We start from the raw sequence: 18,075 nt of genomic DNA on the forward strand, positions 1-18,075 counted from the left end.
GCCTTGCTATATTTTGTATCTAATCTACACTTTGTTTTAGAATGAAGTATAGTATAAACGGTACCTCATGCTATTATGAAATAGGCAGTCTGAACGACTGAAATTCTCAGACGTGTGTGTATAGAAGTCCTGCCATGGGTATCCAATGCTTAAAAGGCTGAATAACCACCAAGGAATATGAAAGATTCATAGGAGAAAAGTGAATAAGCGAGTATACACTGTAAACCCCAAAGGATAGATTACATGATTTGCATTATGGTGTTTTTTTTATTATAAATGTGCTTAGTGGTTGATGTTAGACTCTTCTTAAAAAGGGAAATAGATAAACGTATGATATATTTGCCTAGATCTGTGTGTAGTTCTTACTGAGAACTCTGTTTTAGGGATAGGCACATGGCACATGAGGGCAGAGCATACAGTACAAAGTAAGTATCCAAACCCTTAATGGTAATCAGAGGAGGGTTATATATTTTCTTAATTTTTCCTGTCCTTTCATACCCAAAACATCTTAACACGTTACCTGTGATTTTCTGTTGAGTGTTTGCATGGCTTCATCTGGAAGGTGGCTTTTCTCATCAGCATACTTTTTTTGGTCAGAATCTAGTCAGGATTACAGCACAGTTACTATAGTACAGTATATACCTTTAGCAAATCAAAGCATATGGCCAGTATTCAGCCAAGAGTTCTAAAATTCCCTCCCCTCCTCCTTGACCATATTGCTCAGCACAGGTGCAACATTTCACCCACATCCTGTTGCAGAATCAGGGAATAAGTGAGCTGAACATTTTGGGAGGAATGCCATTGTGGTACTTCTAAGCTGACCTCATTAGTTTCTGTCCTTTGGAAGCAAAGGCAAGTTTCTGAATTCAAAGTGACACAAGACTTAAAGTCTTCCCATAGATAGTCTGAAATAGCAGCGCTAACAGAAGTGTGAATTTCCCCATCCATTCCCCCATTTACGGTATTAACTATCAAGTCAGATAATGATTTTGCAGCCTAATGATAATTTAAGGTTCCATCTCCCCTGTAAAAACTTCCATTTTTGAGGAACCTTGTTACAATACTGTAGTGTCACAAACACATTTTGGTCTTAAAGTGTAGAAGACACAAACCAATGTTTTTACGATGTTCCCAGATTATGCTATAGCCTTGGGTTTTACAGGACGATTCAGGAACTGGGTTAAAATACATGTAACTTTGGCTGTTTCATGCTTCTAGTACCTTGCAGCATAATAAATCATAAGTGTCTTGTTATAACCAAAAATATGCTAAATGCCTTTGGCTTCACTGATAAACAGGTCATACAATCCCTAAAATTAATTGGCTCAGAACAGTTCAGTTCTTCTGAATTAAAAGGAAGCTTTCTCACCTGTCAAGGTTAAATATGGACAATGTTTGCTAATCCAGTCTGGGATTTCCCCCATTTGGATGCAATCCAATGCAATCTTCTCTGTTTCAGCATATTCTAATTCAGACTTTGCAGTCACAAGATTTCTGGAAAGCTTCACTGAAAACTGTTCCCTATAAATTATTCAGAAAGTCAAGAGGTCATTAGGAATGGTTTACTTCTTTGTTGTGTTTCTAGTAGTCTGCACAGAGTGTACTGGAGGAAGGATTTTGGAAAAGAAATGGCAGAAAAGTATTGGGAGGTTGTCGATTCCTTCCAGTTTATATTTCTATGAATATATATATAGCATGAACTAGCTAAATAGGCTTATTTCAGCAATGTTTGCTCTTTGTATATTTTAGGTTCTATAAAATACCAGATGAAAACTATTCAAGCCAGCTACCAAGCTGTGAGTCTGTTTGCTGTATTTTTATTGTTGGTTCTTTGCTAAGCTCTCAGACCCACTTCTTTCATGAAACATCCAGGGAGACAGTCTCTACTTTTATTTTTCCATATTATGGATCTGAGAAATAAACACTCCCTAAGCAGGGGCTTGACATGAAAAATCCATAAACAAGAATGTCTGGTCTTGACCCCACAGACCATAAAAAAGGCCCTAAATATGGATTTACAACACAATAAAGCATCCAATGAAACTATTGACATATCCACATTGGGTCTGCAAAACATATTTATAAAATATATGGTAATCATCTGATTCTTTCATGATATTGCATGGAATGTTATCAGTGTGAATTATGGTACGTATAATATACTGTAATACCTAAACATTCAGAGCAAGGGAAAGGACAGTTATCCTTAACATTGAATTACTCTGCTTTTGACAGTTTATAAAATATGACATAATACGTTCTATTTAAACTTCCTTTTTGTGTGTCTTAGTATGAAAACAACCCAGTATTCTCTATATATCATATGATATATATATGTTTATGTCCTGCTTTACTAAATATCCCATATACCTTTTGTAATCCGTAGGTTTATTTCCATAAATAACTTTATAGGACAGGATGTCAGCCTGCGCATTATTAAATTCTTCTTTCCGATTAGCCCTTTCAGCATCATTCTTCTCAATAAGCTCATTGATGCATTGTTGTGCCTCAGGTACATCACAATATATAGTGTGGACCTAGTATGGATTAAAAATTGGATTTTTTCATATTTCCCTTAATTCTGGAGCATTTATTTGCCATTTGCGTGGTTCAGATGCATTTTTTCTGCTCCTCCAGTGTGATTTTTTCCATGCAGTTGATCTCTCATTTGACAAAATTGGCAATGAAAATAATACCAATGAAAGCCTTTAACTGAATTCCTGATGCAATCAGTTTCTTTGGGAGTTACCATTTACCTCTATATGGTGAATTTCAGTGGGATTCAGGTGCCTTACTCCCTTGAAAATCCCAGCTGTAATCGTTATATAGAACATAAATTTACAAACATACACATAAAATAAATATATAAAACCTACATACAGTATAATATTTTTCTTATTTTAATCTATAAAAATCTTGAATAAATTCATATATTTTCTAGTCTTAGAAAACCCCATCTTAGAAAACTCAACAAATATTTTCCAGGGGTCTAATTAAGATTTACCTTGCTCACAAGAGTTTTTAGTAATGTTGTAACTGTGATTTGAGGTTTCATTGTTTCATTGTGTCCACTCTCGCTTTGTAGAAGTTCAGCTACCTCTCTCTCTCGTTTATGTAAGGACTGTTGTGCCATTTCCAGCATGGCCTGTGCTTTCCACAGAAATTCTTTTTGCAGCAAATGTTCATGTTCCTCCACCTCGTCAACTACCTGAAATGTAACAAAGTATAAGTCACATTCATATTCTGTCTGGAACTAGGATCTGGCCCAATAGTTGCAGAATCTCCATGATTTTAAAGGAAGAGATGGAGCAAAAATGGAAAAGAGCAGAAGAGGTAGTTAGAAATAGGAAATGTTGGTTTTTATCATTGAGAACTTGGATTTGCAATTGAGAGGATCAAACTTCGAGAGATTTTTGTACATAGCCTTATGCTGTCTAAAATTACAGAGTGGGCAACATCAGTAATACTGGGGGAGATGGCTTGTACTTTAGAAATCACAGGGAGTAAATGTTTATAAAGCCATAATAATGGAAAATAGAGAGTGATTTCCTTTAGTTTCATAAACAAATAGCTTAGAAAAGCAGCCATTATGGAATTTATAAAAATGTCTGCATCTTTTATGCTTTATGTTATTCCACAATATAACTGAGGCATCAAACTTTTAGTGATTAATAAAAAAAAAAAAAAAAAGATACAAAACCCAAAGCATACATAATCTAAAGAGAGCATAATGTAACTGAAAAATATGTGGAAGTACATGATTAGCAAATTATAAATAAAGTAGGAATATAAAGTAAATTTGACAGTACTATCCTAAAAAGCTTTCTGCATTAAAAATCCCCATATGCCTACATTATGGAAATAGATCAGCTGGTATAAGAGACAGTTAAAACAAACATTCTGCAATTGAGTCAAGCATAAATGTTATAAGTAAGTCTCAGTGTAGAGCTCAAATAATATTAAATTATGTTAATTTCTCATTAATTGTAAAGTAATAAATATACATGGACAAAAACTCCATCAATAACATGAATGAACAAGATCTTTAAGTTGCCCTAATCTTTTAGAACACCTCTATATCTGTTATACAGCATTTTATAAAGTTGTAATTCACCTTATGACACTGCTAAATGAAGCTGAATTAATCTATTCTCTGCTAACTGTGCAATAGGCCATCTACATTCAAATGGAATTATCCTCCAAGATCACATGAATCAAGTATAAAGCACTGCAAAAAAAAGTGAATTTTTAAAAACTTTAATTAAAGGTAAAATTGTCAGAAAGACTTTAAATTGGGAATGAACATAATTTAAAAATAGTTAAATGTGGATAACTGAAAGGCTGAGGACTTTATAATGGTAAAAATCCTTTTATTCCTAGGTCATTGATTCAAACCAACATGCTGGTCATACATGAAAGCAGCTACCTTTCATCCAGTGGCTTTTCAGAGGTCTATATAAATTGAGACTGTGGTAACAGTGCAATTCCTAGTATATATTCACTGTACAATCTGTAATTTGCATTCGGTTGTCAGTCTTAGCAGATAGCAAGGATTGAATGGACCATAAAGATTGAACTACCCTTTCTTTCCTAAAAGGGGTCTTCAGGCCAGTGTTGGGGTGGATAGGAAGCTTGCCCTGCTAATACTTGTGCTGTAACTCTTCTGTGGATTTAGGGGACTTCAGTCTCCAAAGCCGAAAAGCCAGCCAGCACTGAATTCATTTTTTGAACTTCCTAGGAGGAGTGAGTTGCATTGCAGGAAGTACCCTATCTGTGATATTGTACAGCAGAATATACAGTAAATGCAGTTATAGGTCTGACTGAAAAGCCCAATGTGATTTATAATAGAACATGCAAATATAAAAAAAATCTTGTAAATATTCTCTCATCATTATGGTACTTTCCACAAAAGTTTTGGAACTCAAAGCTGGTTCCATACACTGTAACTCTTGTACTTTGACAGTAGCATAGTATTTACCTCCTTCTCCACAAATCTATTTTCTACAGTTTTATGAAATAAATAAAGATGACTAAGGCTTTTTGACATCTAGTATTTCATTAAATAACAATAAAATCTACATTAACTGAACATTAGGTTGCAAGGTTCAATCACTCAAAAGTTAGGAAATCCAAGAATTAAGTTTGCCTATGCAACCTTTATTTACCCTCATACGTATATGCATTATGTCAGTCTTTAATTACATGATCACATGCTATTCTTTCCACATGACCCTGCCTCCTCATCCTCATTTTCCTCTCCTCTCTCCACCTCCCACTCATTCCACTGGCTCCCATTTCCAGTTCCTCTGCTCCCTCCCTCCTTGTCCAGTCTCAGCCTCCCACCTATGCCTATCCTCCCTGACACCCAGTCTCCCCCGCACCAAGTTCCGTGTCCTGATCAACTCCTTTGGCTGCCCTCGCTCTCCCCAGCTCTGACTCTCTTCTCTATACTAGAATCATGTTGAATCCTCCTCCATCCTGCCCAGGTGCCAGCAGCAGAAGCATAGATATCACAGGACAGAATGTTTCCCTGCTCTCATTTCTGGTGCCTGGCACCACAGTGACCCAGAGCAGCAACTGAAGGGCCTGTTCAGCCCCTGCAGCCCTGGAATGGTGCATGCGCTGTCCAATATTTAGGAGCAGTGAAGTGATGGGGCATGCTCAGTGAAGACAGAATCTTCTGATAATTTAGCTGCCAAATCCTAACAAATCTCTATTGTGCATATGCAAAATGAAATTTTTCAAAAGCTTATCAGTGGGCCAAATTTGGGTGAATTTTCATGGGGAAGGCAAATGGCACATCCCTGACACCATTACCAAATTTCAATCCCTGCTCCAAAGCATAGGGCACTAAACCTTCTCAATGAAACAGTTATAAGAAAATTTTTAACACAAGGAAAAATGTGTTTTTCCTCAATCTCATTTTCAGAGATGGCAGAACCATTTTGGCTGAAAATTTCCAAAAAAATTTCAACCTAAGGCCAGCAACTAGAGTTGAATATTTCAGCCCAAACAGTTAAAGTTTGGCAAAATTATAAACAACTGAAAAAGGAATCTTACAATGGGAAGTGTTAGGCAACCTTAATATAGACAATGCTACTAGCATCACATGAATAAACTTGTCCCATTATTATAGCTATTACAGTATTGGACACTAAAACCCCATATAAACATACTGCAACAATATTAGTGTAGTGCAGTGTTTGTACAGTACTTATTACTAGAACTGTGTGACTAGTTGGCAGTGAATAGTTTATCACATCAGTTTGGCCTCTTTTCTGCTCACTGAATATTCTTCAGCAGATTGTGAGTTGAACATATGCATTATTCAAAAGTATTCATTAATTTGTTTTTTCTTTTAAACTCAATGATGTACAGGTCATAAAGGGAAGAAGGACTTGACTGTCATGTCCTTAAAGCGAGCAGTTCAGAGAAGGCATGTTTCAGTTTTCTACCTTGAAATGATGGGGTGCTGCTGGCCTACTCACATCCGGACGCCCTACTCAAAGACATGCATCTGAGAAGCACCTTTACTCCAAATACTTGGCGAATACAGCTTGTTCTTCTCCATGCAAGGAGAAGAGCAGTTAGAACATAACAGGTTTCAACTAGCAAGCACCAGTGAGGAGCTAAGGCAGAAAAGAAGGTGACAGCCACATTTTCAGAGAAGTGGAATTTCTATAGCAACAATAACATTTCCAAAAATAAATTCTGCACCTATTTCAATAGTCATGGAACCACAACGTTCATGGAATCTAGATTACAGCTGTATTTCAACTAGTCCCCACCAACCTGTCATTCTCAAACTACACACATATTTGTATGATAACACAAGTGTAGTAAGATGAGGCCTTGAGACATAAACCCTTGGTATCAGAGGCCTGGTATGAAGCCTGAGGCCTGAACTGAAGTAATGTCAAGACATTGCTAACATAAAGCAAAGTTAGGCTGTGAGCCAGAGGCAGGCCCTGTTCACAGAAGGTGGCAAGAGGAAGGCTGCCAAAAGCACATATACACATGAAAGCACTAATAAAATGAACGTATGCCAGGACGGCACCAGAACAGCCTGGTACGAATACATCCCACACAGATAACAAGGAACATGCACACCCAGCCTAAAGATAATATAAAAGGACAATATGATGGATAGACAATATGAAAGAACAATACAATGGATAACCAATACAATGGATAGCCAATATGATGAATAGATAATATGAAAGTACAATATGACAAATAGACAGTATGATGGATAGACTTATTTGTTCGAACCAATCTGTACAAGAAGAAAGGCAACACCCTAATGCATAGAGGTGCTGTACCTCAGTACATTCAATGATGCGTAACCTGTTTGTACCTGTGTATAAGAGTGCATCCCTGAGTGGACGTCTTTGTCTGGCCTAGGGGGCAGTGGCCACTGACTGAGCCGGTCCATTGCCAGGGAGCACATATGTACTAGCAGAACCATACATATCTAATCCAGGGAGCTAGAAACTGTGTTTCTCTTCGACAACAAACCTGGCCGGGTGCCTTCGTACCTTATCGGAGTCTGTGATCATTGGGGGTTCTCTCGGGGGTCTGCTGTGTCAGCTATCTGCACAGAGCCGGGGCAGCACACAGAGGGAACACACGCACACAGCCGATTTATATCAACATTGAATAGAGCAGAGCACCACACCGTAGCCTCTGACGACATTCCCATACCAGCTGGACACCTTGTTTATTTCAACATTTACCAGACTGACTGCCTTTGAAACAGCTTGAACAATTGTAAAGATGATGCTATCAGAAAACCAATTACATTTTCATTCTTCCATTTTGTGTTCAATTGTTCTGCCATAGCCTCTAATACCCCTGAAACATCTACCTTTTCTGCTGTAACTAAGGCTTTTTCCTGAGGAAAATCCATCTGTAAATTCACTATCTCTTGCACTTTTTCCATATTCAGTCTGATCCTCTGAAGTTCCTGCAGTGCTGAATTGGGGAGGAAAACAAGAAAGAAAAAATCATAAGCATTTGCAATACATTTCCTAATTAATAACTAATTGTAATCCTTTACTGCCAGGGTGGGGATCAGAATAAACCTTGATTTATAGGATAAAAGTTATTTTTATTCAAAAATATTTTGTTTGTTAATATGGTCTCTAGAAAAAAAAAACACATTGTAATATGTATTTTTTATTTTTTTTTTTACTTATTTTGAGACAAATATTATGGCTGGATTTTTAAAAGGTCAGCATAATTGTATGACCCTTTCACATGTGTATCTTTCCATGATATAATAAGGATAATCATGCTTATCCTTGCATCAGGGAGGCATGCGAGGAATTCTCTACAACTTCAACTGCATTTATAGCCTGATCCAAAGCCCACTGCAGCCAATGGTAAATCTCCTTGTTAACTTTGGATTAGGACATAATAGAGCTAATTAGAAGTGAGGCTACACTAAACATTGAGAATAAAGAACAGATTAAAGTATATCTACCCCATCTAAGCAATCATGTGTCTGAAATATGAAACTTACTCAAAGAGTGCTGAGTATACAGATGATCTAGTTTTTGAGAGAAACTTTCTAGAATCCAAGTCTGCAAAACATGATAGGAATGCAATTAGGAACACCAGTTCTTCCCAATGAAATAATAAATAACAATCAGAGTAATAAATCACAACTTAGTTTTGTTCAGGTAAACAGTATTACTATAAAGACTATAAAGCAATATTACTTCATTATAAATATCAACGGTTAGAAACAGAATACCAGAGCTACAATCAAGATCAATCAGTCTCTGCTGATTTTATCAGAACTTGCTCCCAAATGTCATTGATATAACTTTTCTGTAGCATCTGTCCTCATCAACAAAGTCACATTGTACAGTATCCTTTTTTATACAATAGTTGGGATACATGTATTGTATATTACAAATTATGGGCTTCTTTTGTTATTACTATTTGTAGTATTATAGCAGCACCCAGATTCTCCAAACAGGAATGGGGTCCCATTGTGTTAAGCACTGTACAATCATAAAGTAGGACAAAGCCCCTGCCCCAAAATATCTTCAAACCCTTACTCACACAAGTAATCATGGAATCACTTCTTTTCTTGAAATATGATGTTACCTTTCTAGTCTTTTTATTTATGGTTGATTCTCACTGTGCATTGCTTACGGGCTGGTAGGTCTAGTTCTGATGGATTTTTATTCATCATGTATTAAATGTACATTAATTGTAGCTATCTATTTCATCCCTCTGAAGTTGCCCCGATTGATATGTACAGAAAAGGCACTTTTCAAGCACATTAGGTGTTGTGCCATTTTTAAAAATACTAATACTCATAAAAACCAAAGAAAATCAAACAACTTCTCCTATCCAGGAAGGAAAACAAAACCAAATTCTCCTCCATGCACAAACCCCAGCATTCAACACATCCTCCCTCCCCAAATACCTGGGGGTGAGGGCGTGGGGGAATGGGCTTTGCAGTGTGCCTAGAAGATTAACAGATATGGGCTATCTCAGACCAAGGTTGTGAGGGAATGAATTTCAGAGTTCGGGGCTCCTTAAAGGGAATGTTCTCTCCAGTAGCTTGCTGACTTTTAATTGAGAAGGATCCAGTTTGCATATCTCCCTGGCAGTGTTGCATGGCATTTAGGTCACAAGCCATTTAGGGCTTATACAGCAAAAGCCACACTTTAAACTATCCACAAGAAGAGTTTTTGTAGTTACTTGATATAAAAAAAAATAGACCAAATATCTAATACCAAATTCTTATGAGGGAGACTGGTTAAGATGTCTGGTCTACTTATCTGAAAATTTGAATTCTTCTGAATAAATACTCATGTATAGCATGGCTAAACAGCTACTTGCTCCACTATGTCATGTTTATTATGTCATGCACCAGACTGTACCAGATTATGTCCTGCACAAGTAGGCAGTACTGCCCGTAAGCACTTACTGATCAGTTCACCCCTCCACCTGGCATGGCTCTTTAAGAGATTAAAGGTCCAGTTATAGAAACACAGACCTGGGAGATATTGGGACAGAGGAAGCAGCCCCATGAGTAAGTTGAACTTGGGAGAAAACCTGGTACTGTTTCTTTAGGGGTCCCAGGCCAGGAGCCTTGCAGACAGCAGGAGGCAAGGCTCTGCATCTCTCCGAGGAAGAGTTGGGAGAAGGGGACCAGCATAAATACTGCCTCCTCCCTCATGGCAGGGCAGATGTCTGCAGACGTTGAAGGAAATAATAAGATGCTGGGGTGGAAGCTGGGTTAGCAGGGAGGAGACACCAGCAGGAGAAGGCTGCCAAACTCTCTGAGCCTGAAGACTAAGTGGGGCCAGCTGAGGGATAATTGCTTGAATTACCCAACTCCACAAAGAAGGTTGGGGCTGCTGCGATGAAGAGAGGCATAAAAACAGAACCCTGTGGGGGCTGGGGAGAGAGATTAGAGGGCAGACCACAGAGGAACCCTGAAAGCCAAAAGCACCTTTTGTTTATTTATTACAGATTCTTTTGTATGAGGTTTAGTAATACACTCCCCTTTAGGGTATGTTTATCATTGATCAAGTATGCCTGAAGTGAAATTATTGGCTTCCTGGGAAGGTAAACTGAGGCAGGGAGCACATGCAGTGTCACTCAGCCAGAGGTGCTACAGGGCAGGGATGCCCATACTAAAACACAGACATATTGGCCCAAATTTTCCCGTCTTAGGGCAGCTCCTGTGCTATGGTGCCACTGCAAAGCAGCCCTAAACTTAGTGAGTAAACTCCTGACTCTATTAAAGTCAATGGAGTTTTGCCATTGACTTCAGTGTGACCAGGATTTCACCCCATGTATCCAGCCACAAGCTACATCACTACCTTCACATGGCTAGCACATAGGGTACAGAACCATGCTGGAGTTGACAATACTCTCTAGCTGCCAGTATGGCCCCAAGTGGCCATTGGCAGCTGGTGTAAATTTACAGCAGACTTCAGGTTGCTCTAATTAATAGCAAGGAATTAATCAGGTGCATATCCAGCCCAGGTTCAGGGAAGCATAAACACGGCTTAAAACAACATTTTCATCAGCTCCTTGGTCACAACTGCCTATCTGGGCTATTATCTCCAAAAGCGTATCACTGGATTATGACATTACAGCACAGCAGCTGCTGATTTCCTTGACAGTGTAAAAGCATTATCAATGCACTTCTGGGCATGATATGATAACACAATGAAACAAATTATCTGTGTTTGCTCAAAGGAATTCTGGACACGAGACAATGGGTGATATCCTGGCTCCATTGTAGTAAGTGACAAGACTCCAATTGACTTGAATGAAGTCAGGATTCCACTCAATATTTTATGCCACAATTCTGTTAAATAAAATTGTGGGTATTAAAATACCCCTACTTCCTCTGTGCGGTCTGATGACTCCTGTGTTTGTGGAGTCCTGAATATTTTCTGAAAACATCCAGAGAGCCATAATTACTAGTCATATTAAATTACTAAAATATTCATGCAACTTCCCTAAAAATACATATGAAAACATTTCTATGCAGAACAAAACCAAAAGGTGGCAGTAGATCATTAACTAATCATTGATTCCTCAAACTACTTCTTAAAACATCTTGTGACATCTTACTATGAATGTTCAGTATTTTATAGACAGATACCGTAGAATTCAGTTCAATCATTTTTGTTGTTGTTAGCCGAATATCCACTAACTGTATCCACAAACTGTGAAATTCAAAATAAACTCATTGGCACAAGACAACACTAAGTCTTGGCAGCATTCCAAAAAGGACTGAGGCAGTTACCTGGATAATGGGAATATCCAGAGTTATAATAGTGTGGATTTAAAAATCAAACAAGACCATGGGTGAAATTCTGGCCCTATTGAAATCAATGGGAATTTCCCCACTGACTTCAGTGGGGGCTAGGCTTTCATCCCAGTAGGTTTGGAAAGGATACATATCCTCAAGTTTCAGAGCATAATCCAGTCTGGAAACACTAGAAGGAGCAGACTACAGGAATTGTGAGGAGTGCGGTGCACTCAAGTCATACACGGTGCCTATGCAAAGAGACAAGTGATCTGAAGAACAGGGGACACCTATGAGCCAGGAGACCCAACACCCAGAGAAAGCCTGCAGTGACAGAGCTAATCAGAAAACGGAGAGGCAAAGAGTCATCTGGAGGCCAACCCCACAGGAAGAGAGGAGACTCTGCACAGAGATAGTTTGTTAGATTCAGAGGCAGGTGATAGGGACACAGAGGAGTCATTTCCAGTGTGGTCACATGTTAAGGAGGCCAAACTACCTCAAAGACTGTAACTGGCTGAGTCTGTGGTAAAGACAAGACTCCAACTCAGCTATGTGCTAGCAACCTTTGACTGAAGGGATATGGGGTGGGGCCCTGGGCATCAATTATTTGTTTTTAATGTTTATATTAAAATGTCTGTAAATTAGGGGAAATTTATCATGATCAGTGGAACTGCAGTTAGAGAGCCAATGTTTCCTGGAGGGAACAGGGAATGTGAAGAGTTAGGCTGGAAACAGCTGAGCCACATGGAAGGAGCATTGCACAGGCTTTAATAAAGTTCCACTTGTTCAACTTAACCTGCATTCAGCTTCACTCTTTGCTAATGAGACATGTTCCAGTCTGGAAATTCTTGTGTTTCAGTGTAAAATGTGAACAGAAGCAAAATCTCCCCCATGCCAAAGAGAATGAGTCCTGTCACATAATTTAGTGACAGTTCATGCTGAGAAAGCCATAATTGTCTCTGAATGGGACACTAAGGCTAGGTCTACACTACCCACCTGAATCGGCGGGTAGAAATCGATCTCTTGGGGATCGAATTATCGCGTCTCGTCGGGACGCAACAATCAATCCCCGAATCGATGCTCTTACTCCACCAGTGGAGGTGGGAGTAAGCGCCGTCGACGGGGAGCCGCGGAGGTCGATTTTGCTGCCGTCCTCACAGTGGAGTAAGTCGGCTCCGATACGTCGAATTCAGGTACGCTATTCGCGTAGCTGAATTTGCATATCTTAAATCGACCCCCCCTTCCCCGTAGTGAAGACCTGCCCTAAGTACTTGTCTGCAGTAGGAATTTTGGGGAAAAAATTTCCCAACATTGGTAACAGCGCAGCTCCACCCATTGTAGAAATGGTGCAAGCACTCATTGTTAGAACTGTTTATACACACATTAGATGACTAGGTTTCAAAAATGCTCATGGCTGTGAGATCTGAGGCTACATCTACACTACAGGGGGGGTCAATTTAAGATAGGCAAATTCAGCTATGTGAATAGCGTAGCTGAATTCGACGTATCGCAGCCGACTTACCCCGCTGTAGGGACAGCGGCAAAATCGACCTCTGCGGCTTCCTGTCGACGGCGCTTACTCCCACCTCCGCTGGTGGAGTAAGAGCGTCGATTCGGGGATCGATTGTTGCGTCCCGATGGGACGCGATAAATCGATCCCCAAGAGGTCGATTTCTACCCGCCGATTCAGGCGGGTAGTGTAGACCTAGCCTTAGTCCACATAAGAACTCCTGCCACTACCACTACCAGTGGAGTTGCATCTGTGTCAGTAATAGTTGGTAAGTGGTTTTTTTTTTGGGGGGGGGGGGAGTTTAGTGTATTAGAGATGGAACATTTCTACAAAATGAAATTTCATCTAAATGTTTTGTGGAGACATATTGGGTCAGGAAGTTTTGCAAGTGAGATTCTCTATAGTGGTGCTTAAGTCACTGCTTTGGGATATGGAAGACCACGGTTCAAACCTTTGCTCTCCCTGAATCAGAGTGATCTAGGATGAAAAAGGATAGTAAGGATTTGAACCTAGATCTCTCACATTCCAGGCTACATGCACCCATAAAACATTCCTGAATAAGAAAGCTCCAATAACAGGCAGTCTAACACGATTCTATTTTTACTGAAATGTTTGCTTTCATTCTACGTTGGAACAAAGATTTTGAAACCTTGAAAGCTGTGGAAAAACAGAATAGTTTTTCTCCAGTCAGCTCTAGAAAGTATAATACTCTTTTATTTGCAGCCCAAGTGTAACTGAAAGTACTCCCTTTTTATGTGTGCTTCTGCAATTAAACAAAACTAAAGAAAGCTAAGCCTCATTATTCTCTCTTACACCTGTTTTTCACTGATCCAGACAATCTTGATATTCACTGATCAATATTAATGTTATTCAAAGACATAAATGGAAATGCAGTTAATTTTTTTTATTTAAAACTATCATAATTTAGGGAATGCCTTTATGACAATGGGCTCTTGTCAAATCTGATGACATGGGAAAAATGAAATTAAGGACCATTGATTACTAACATTTGAGATAAATGTTTCTTTCATTGCTTTGTATGTCAGCCAGTGCTTCCATGCTGTGGAACACTGTAGTAATAATAATTTGGTATATAGATGTCTGAATATCCCTTTAAACATGTAGTTGCTCACTCTGCATATAAAATTTCAATAATTACTCAAGAACTTTCCCCCCGCAGACCTGAAAGTCTTGGAACAAGCCATTACTCTGCATACTTTAGTAAGGGCCAAATTGTGAAATCCTCACCCCTGGTGATTTGTACTTTACTTCACAAGTCCTATTGAAGTTAATGAGACTTCTTGTCAATAAGGTACTACTCAGTGTGAATAAATGCACCACGATGTGGCTGTGAATGTTTTCATATGCTTCCATGATAAGTTGTGTTTTGGGCCTTTTTTTTAAATCTACAGTCATAGTTATTATTTTGGGATTATAAAGGATATTTGAGGAAATACTGTCCCTTTAACGTCTTTATATGAAATATTAGTACTGGTACATTTCAAAATCTACTTTAAAACACAGAAAATTATAAAACAAAACACATTTTAGAAAAAAGCTTCTGCTCTTGGCTACCTAGATGTAAATTTGGTGTAACCGAGAGCAGAATCTGTCACTGAGTATAATACATAGTAACATTCTGTCCTTTTCCTACAGAGCACAAGTAAATTCAGAACTAAGACTGAAACTCCCACAGTTACAGCTGTCCTCAAAAGGCACGTGCTATTTGTGAATCAAAATGTACCTTAGCATTTATAAAGGAGTAATTTGAAATAAATGGATTTACACAGGTGTAAGTGCAAGAAGAATCAGGCCCATATACAGCATGCATTTTCAGTAGGGTGCTCAGAGAATATGTGAAAATTCGGGCCACCCCATTAAAGACGATTTACATAAATCCCATGCTCTATTTTGAAAATAAACCTCTTGGTGGCGCTTACTCTGTTCACAGTTGCACTGGTGTAAATAGGGGCTGACTCCATTGAAGTCAATGCATTTATCTCAGTGTATAATTGGCGTGAAGGAAAAGAATCAGGCCCAGTGCTGTATCATGACCTTTTGATACACTGTAATGCATTGTATTACGTTCCGAGGCTGTTGTCCTTCTAAACAAAATCTCCCAAGAACAGAATGTAATGGAGTTGTTTCAGTCTTTCAAAATACTGTGTGACTGAAGTACTTTTATCTCTTGCAAACAGAGAACAATCTGATGATGACTCAGTGCAGAACAAAGTTTTAGAAAATCAAAATGAGATGGATAATCACCTATGTCCAAGTGATGCTTGGCACAATTGAGAAGGGGTAGGAATAAAAGCATCTTTCTGCCACTTTTGTGGCTGCCCAATCCTGGCAGCTGCTAGATTTCCAGGCTCTTGGTGTAACTTGGAGCAGCCTCAGGGCTTCTCTAAATTATGTCCAGCTGTCCACAGACCCAAGGGGTTGTTCCATCAATGACAGATTGTCCAAGCTCAGGGATGCTACAACACCTTTTCCCTGGGAACCCCCTCACCCCAAGTTGTAGGAATCCTTAGCTGGGCAGGTTTGGCAGGTTTCTGGATGCTTTGCCCCACTAGAGCAGTCCTGATCAAGTGCAATGGGCATGAAGGATCTGGTCCAATTTGTTTAATAAAAGTTATTTTTGTTAATTTAAGGGCAATTATTGGATACAAATCAACATGTTTTGTGGTTTCTTATCTCTCCTGAGCAAGGGGATAGGAACAGGCAATAGTATGGCTTTATAACCAGATACAAGAAAAAGGAAATAATGTAAGTAAAGATATGGAATTTGCAAAAGTACCTAAATGACTTAGGTGCATAGGCTGTTTCGAAAGCCAATGAGACTCATGTTCCTGCAAGTCACTTAGGCTCTTTTGAACATCCCACCCAAAAACTTGAAATAAGAAAAAAAAAACTTGTTTCAGTTACCTTTTCTTCTGCCCATGTCTCATTTTGTTGCTTTATCTGGTAAAGAAGATCTTTATTTTCTTGGCTCAGTTGCCCGTTTTTCTCCCTCAGACTCTGGATGCATTGGAATAGGGCAATAAGGTAGAAAGTCAAACCTTTTGTGACAGATCTTCATTCATTTATTCCTATCCATATATTTCAATGAAACGTAAAATATAGTGCAGACTCCTAACCTCTGTGGATCAGCCACACAGGGGGACACAGGCACCCATGCAAATTTGCTATAAACACACATAAAATGGACAGATTACTCTGAAGATACACCCTTCTTACCTAAAGCAAATATTGTACATGCATGAACTTATTTCTTAATGGGAGAGAAGAGACAACACGATTAACCATGGCTATCTATCTACTACCAACAGGAATTATACAACTTATATTAGCTGAATATCTTGGTAAGTTAGGTCTTTCTTAATAATATTAATGAAAAACGATACCTATTACCAGGAGTGTAGTTGATAAGATGTGCAATTGTGCAATCTAGCATGGGAGAACCGTGCTCAGGGAGTCCATCCCTTAAATTGGGGTGAAGATAAGCTCAGGTATGAACAAAGCCTTGGAAAATGTACAACATAAAGAACAATCCTGCTCTGGCAGGGGGATGGCCACAATGTTATGCTAGGTCTTCTCCATCACTACAGTTCATGACTTGATTATTTCCATTTGATTTCCCTTCCCCTGAGAAGAACTGATGACCTAGTTTGGGAATCAGCTCCTTCCTGGTTCTGCTCCACCATGTGGGAAGCCGCTTTCCAAGCAGCTTTGTGGCTCCTAAGTTGGGGCAGATCTTATGAAGTGACAGCAAAGGCTAATCAAGACTGCATATTTAGGACAGAGTGAAAAATAAAATTGAAGGGTGAAATCATCACTTGGCATAAATCAGAATAGATGCATTGACATCAAATCTATGATCCTTTAGACCACCTGAGGATTAGGCTCTGAATAGCATGATTTTCTGCAATGAAAATGTACAAAAATAGGTGAAAGTATTTTGAATAAATGTCTATGAAGTTCCATGTGCTTCACTTTACAGTTGTGTCACAAACTGCCCAGTGAGCATGTCTGCAATTTTCATCCCTGTGATGAAGTTTGAAGTTCTCAGTTACCTTAGTTGTATTTTGCCATTGCTTATTTTTCTTGTCTACCAACTCTTGGTAGGCTTCTAACTGGGCTTTCAGGATCTTCATTTTTCCACTGTGATGATTCTTTAGAACGATTATGGCCTGCTCCTATACAAAGGAGGTTGATGAGAAAATAAAAAAAGCTGGCCTCAAAAAGCAACCGGAAGAGAAAATCCTAAATTTTCCAAAAGTTTCATTAAAAAAACAACAACCTTGGCTCCCTATTCTCATCTCTCTGTCACCCATCAGCTTTCCCTGTGCATCATACTGACTTCTGTATGTATCTTTGGATACCATCATTGGGATAAAACCTTTGAACAAGTGCTTCAGGTCTGGTGCCTTTTGTTCCTTTCTCCCTCTCAGCAGCTATCAGAAGTATATTTGTCTTTGAGAACAGATCAGAGCAAATTATGCTAAGAAGAGCACTGAGATCAAAGTACCTTAAACAAATATAGGTTTACTAGAAAATCTACAAGACAGACTAAAATAAATACAAACAGGAAAAAACATAGCTAGGTTTCAGTCTACATCCAGACTTACCTAAGTTGGAAAAACAAAACAAAACACCCTCCCTCCCTTGCACTCTTACTAGCAATAAAGGTATCAGATAATAAAGTATCTATACAACTTTAGGGCCTCTGGGCATGATTCTGATCTCACTGGTGTAAATTAAAAGCAATCCTATT

General features: G+C 38.9%; 1 protein-coding gene across 1 annotated transcript; it reads right to left on the reverse strand.

Moving 5' to 3' along the window:
* Window positions 1-442: 442 nt before the first annotated feature.
* LOC117879334 lies at window positions 443-17,493 on the reverse strand. Its single transcript, XM_034774450.1, has 8 exons — window positions 17,375-17,493; window positions 16,227-16,319; window positions 8,525-8,585; window positions 7,868-7,974; window positions 3,005-3,208; window positions 2,371-2,537; window positions 1,370-1,521; window positions 443-600 (listed from the first exon to the last, which is right to left on the reverse strand). Exons 1-8 carry the CDS (start codon window positions 17,453-17,455, stop codon window positions 509-511), a joined length of 957 nt encoding a protein of 318 aa, XP_034630341.1. The 5' UTR covers window positions 17,456-17,493; the 3' UTR covers window positions 443-508.
* Between the last annotated feature and the right edge of the window lie 582 nt (window positions 17,494-18,075).

The sequence above is a fragment of the Trachemys scripta genome, chromosome 6 (genome assembly GCF_013100865.1).
Source record: "Trachemys scripta elegans isolate TJP31775 chromosome 6, CAS_Tse_1.0, whole genome shotgun sequence".
Classification (NCBI taxonomy): Eukaryota; Metazoa; Chordata; order Testudines; family Emydidae; genus Trachemys; species Trachemys scripta.

Bases quoted from the DNA above. Each gene is read 5' to 3' on its own strand.
- LOC117879334 (XM_034774450.1), bottom strand. From the start codon at position 17,455: ATGAAGATCCTGAAAGCCCAGTTAGAAGCCTACCAAGAGTTGGTAGAC. The intron at 16,320-17,374 runs GTAACTGAGAAC...CAATGCATCCAG, and splicing joins AATGGCAAAATACAACTAAG to AGTCTGAGGGAGAAAAACGG. The intron at 3,209-7,867 runs GTAGATGTTTCA...GTTACATTTCAG, and splicing joins CCTTAGTTACAGCAGAAAAG to GTAGTTGACGAGGTGGAGGA.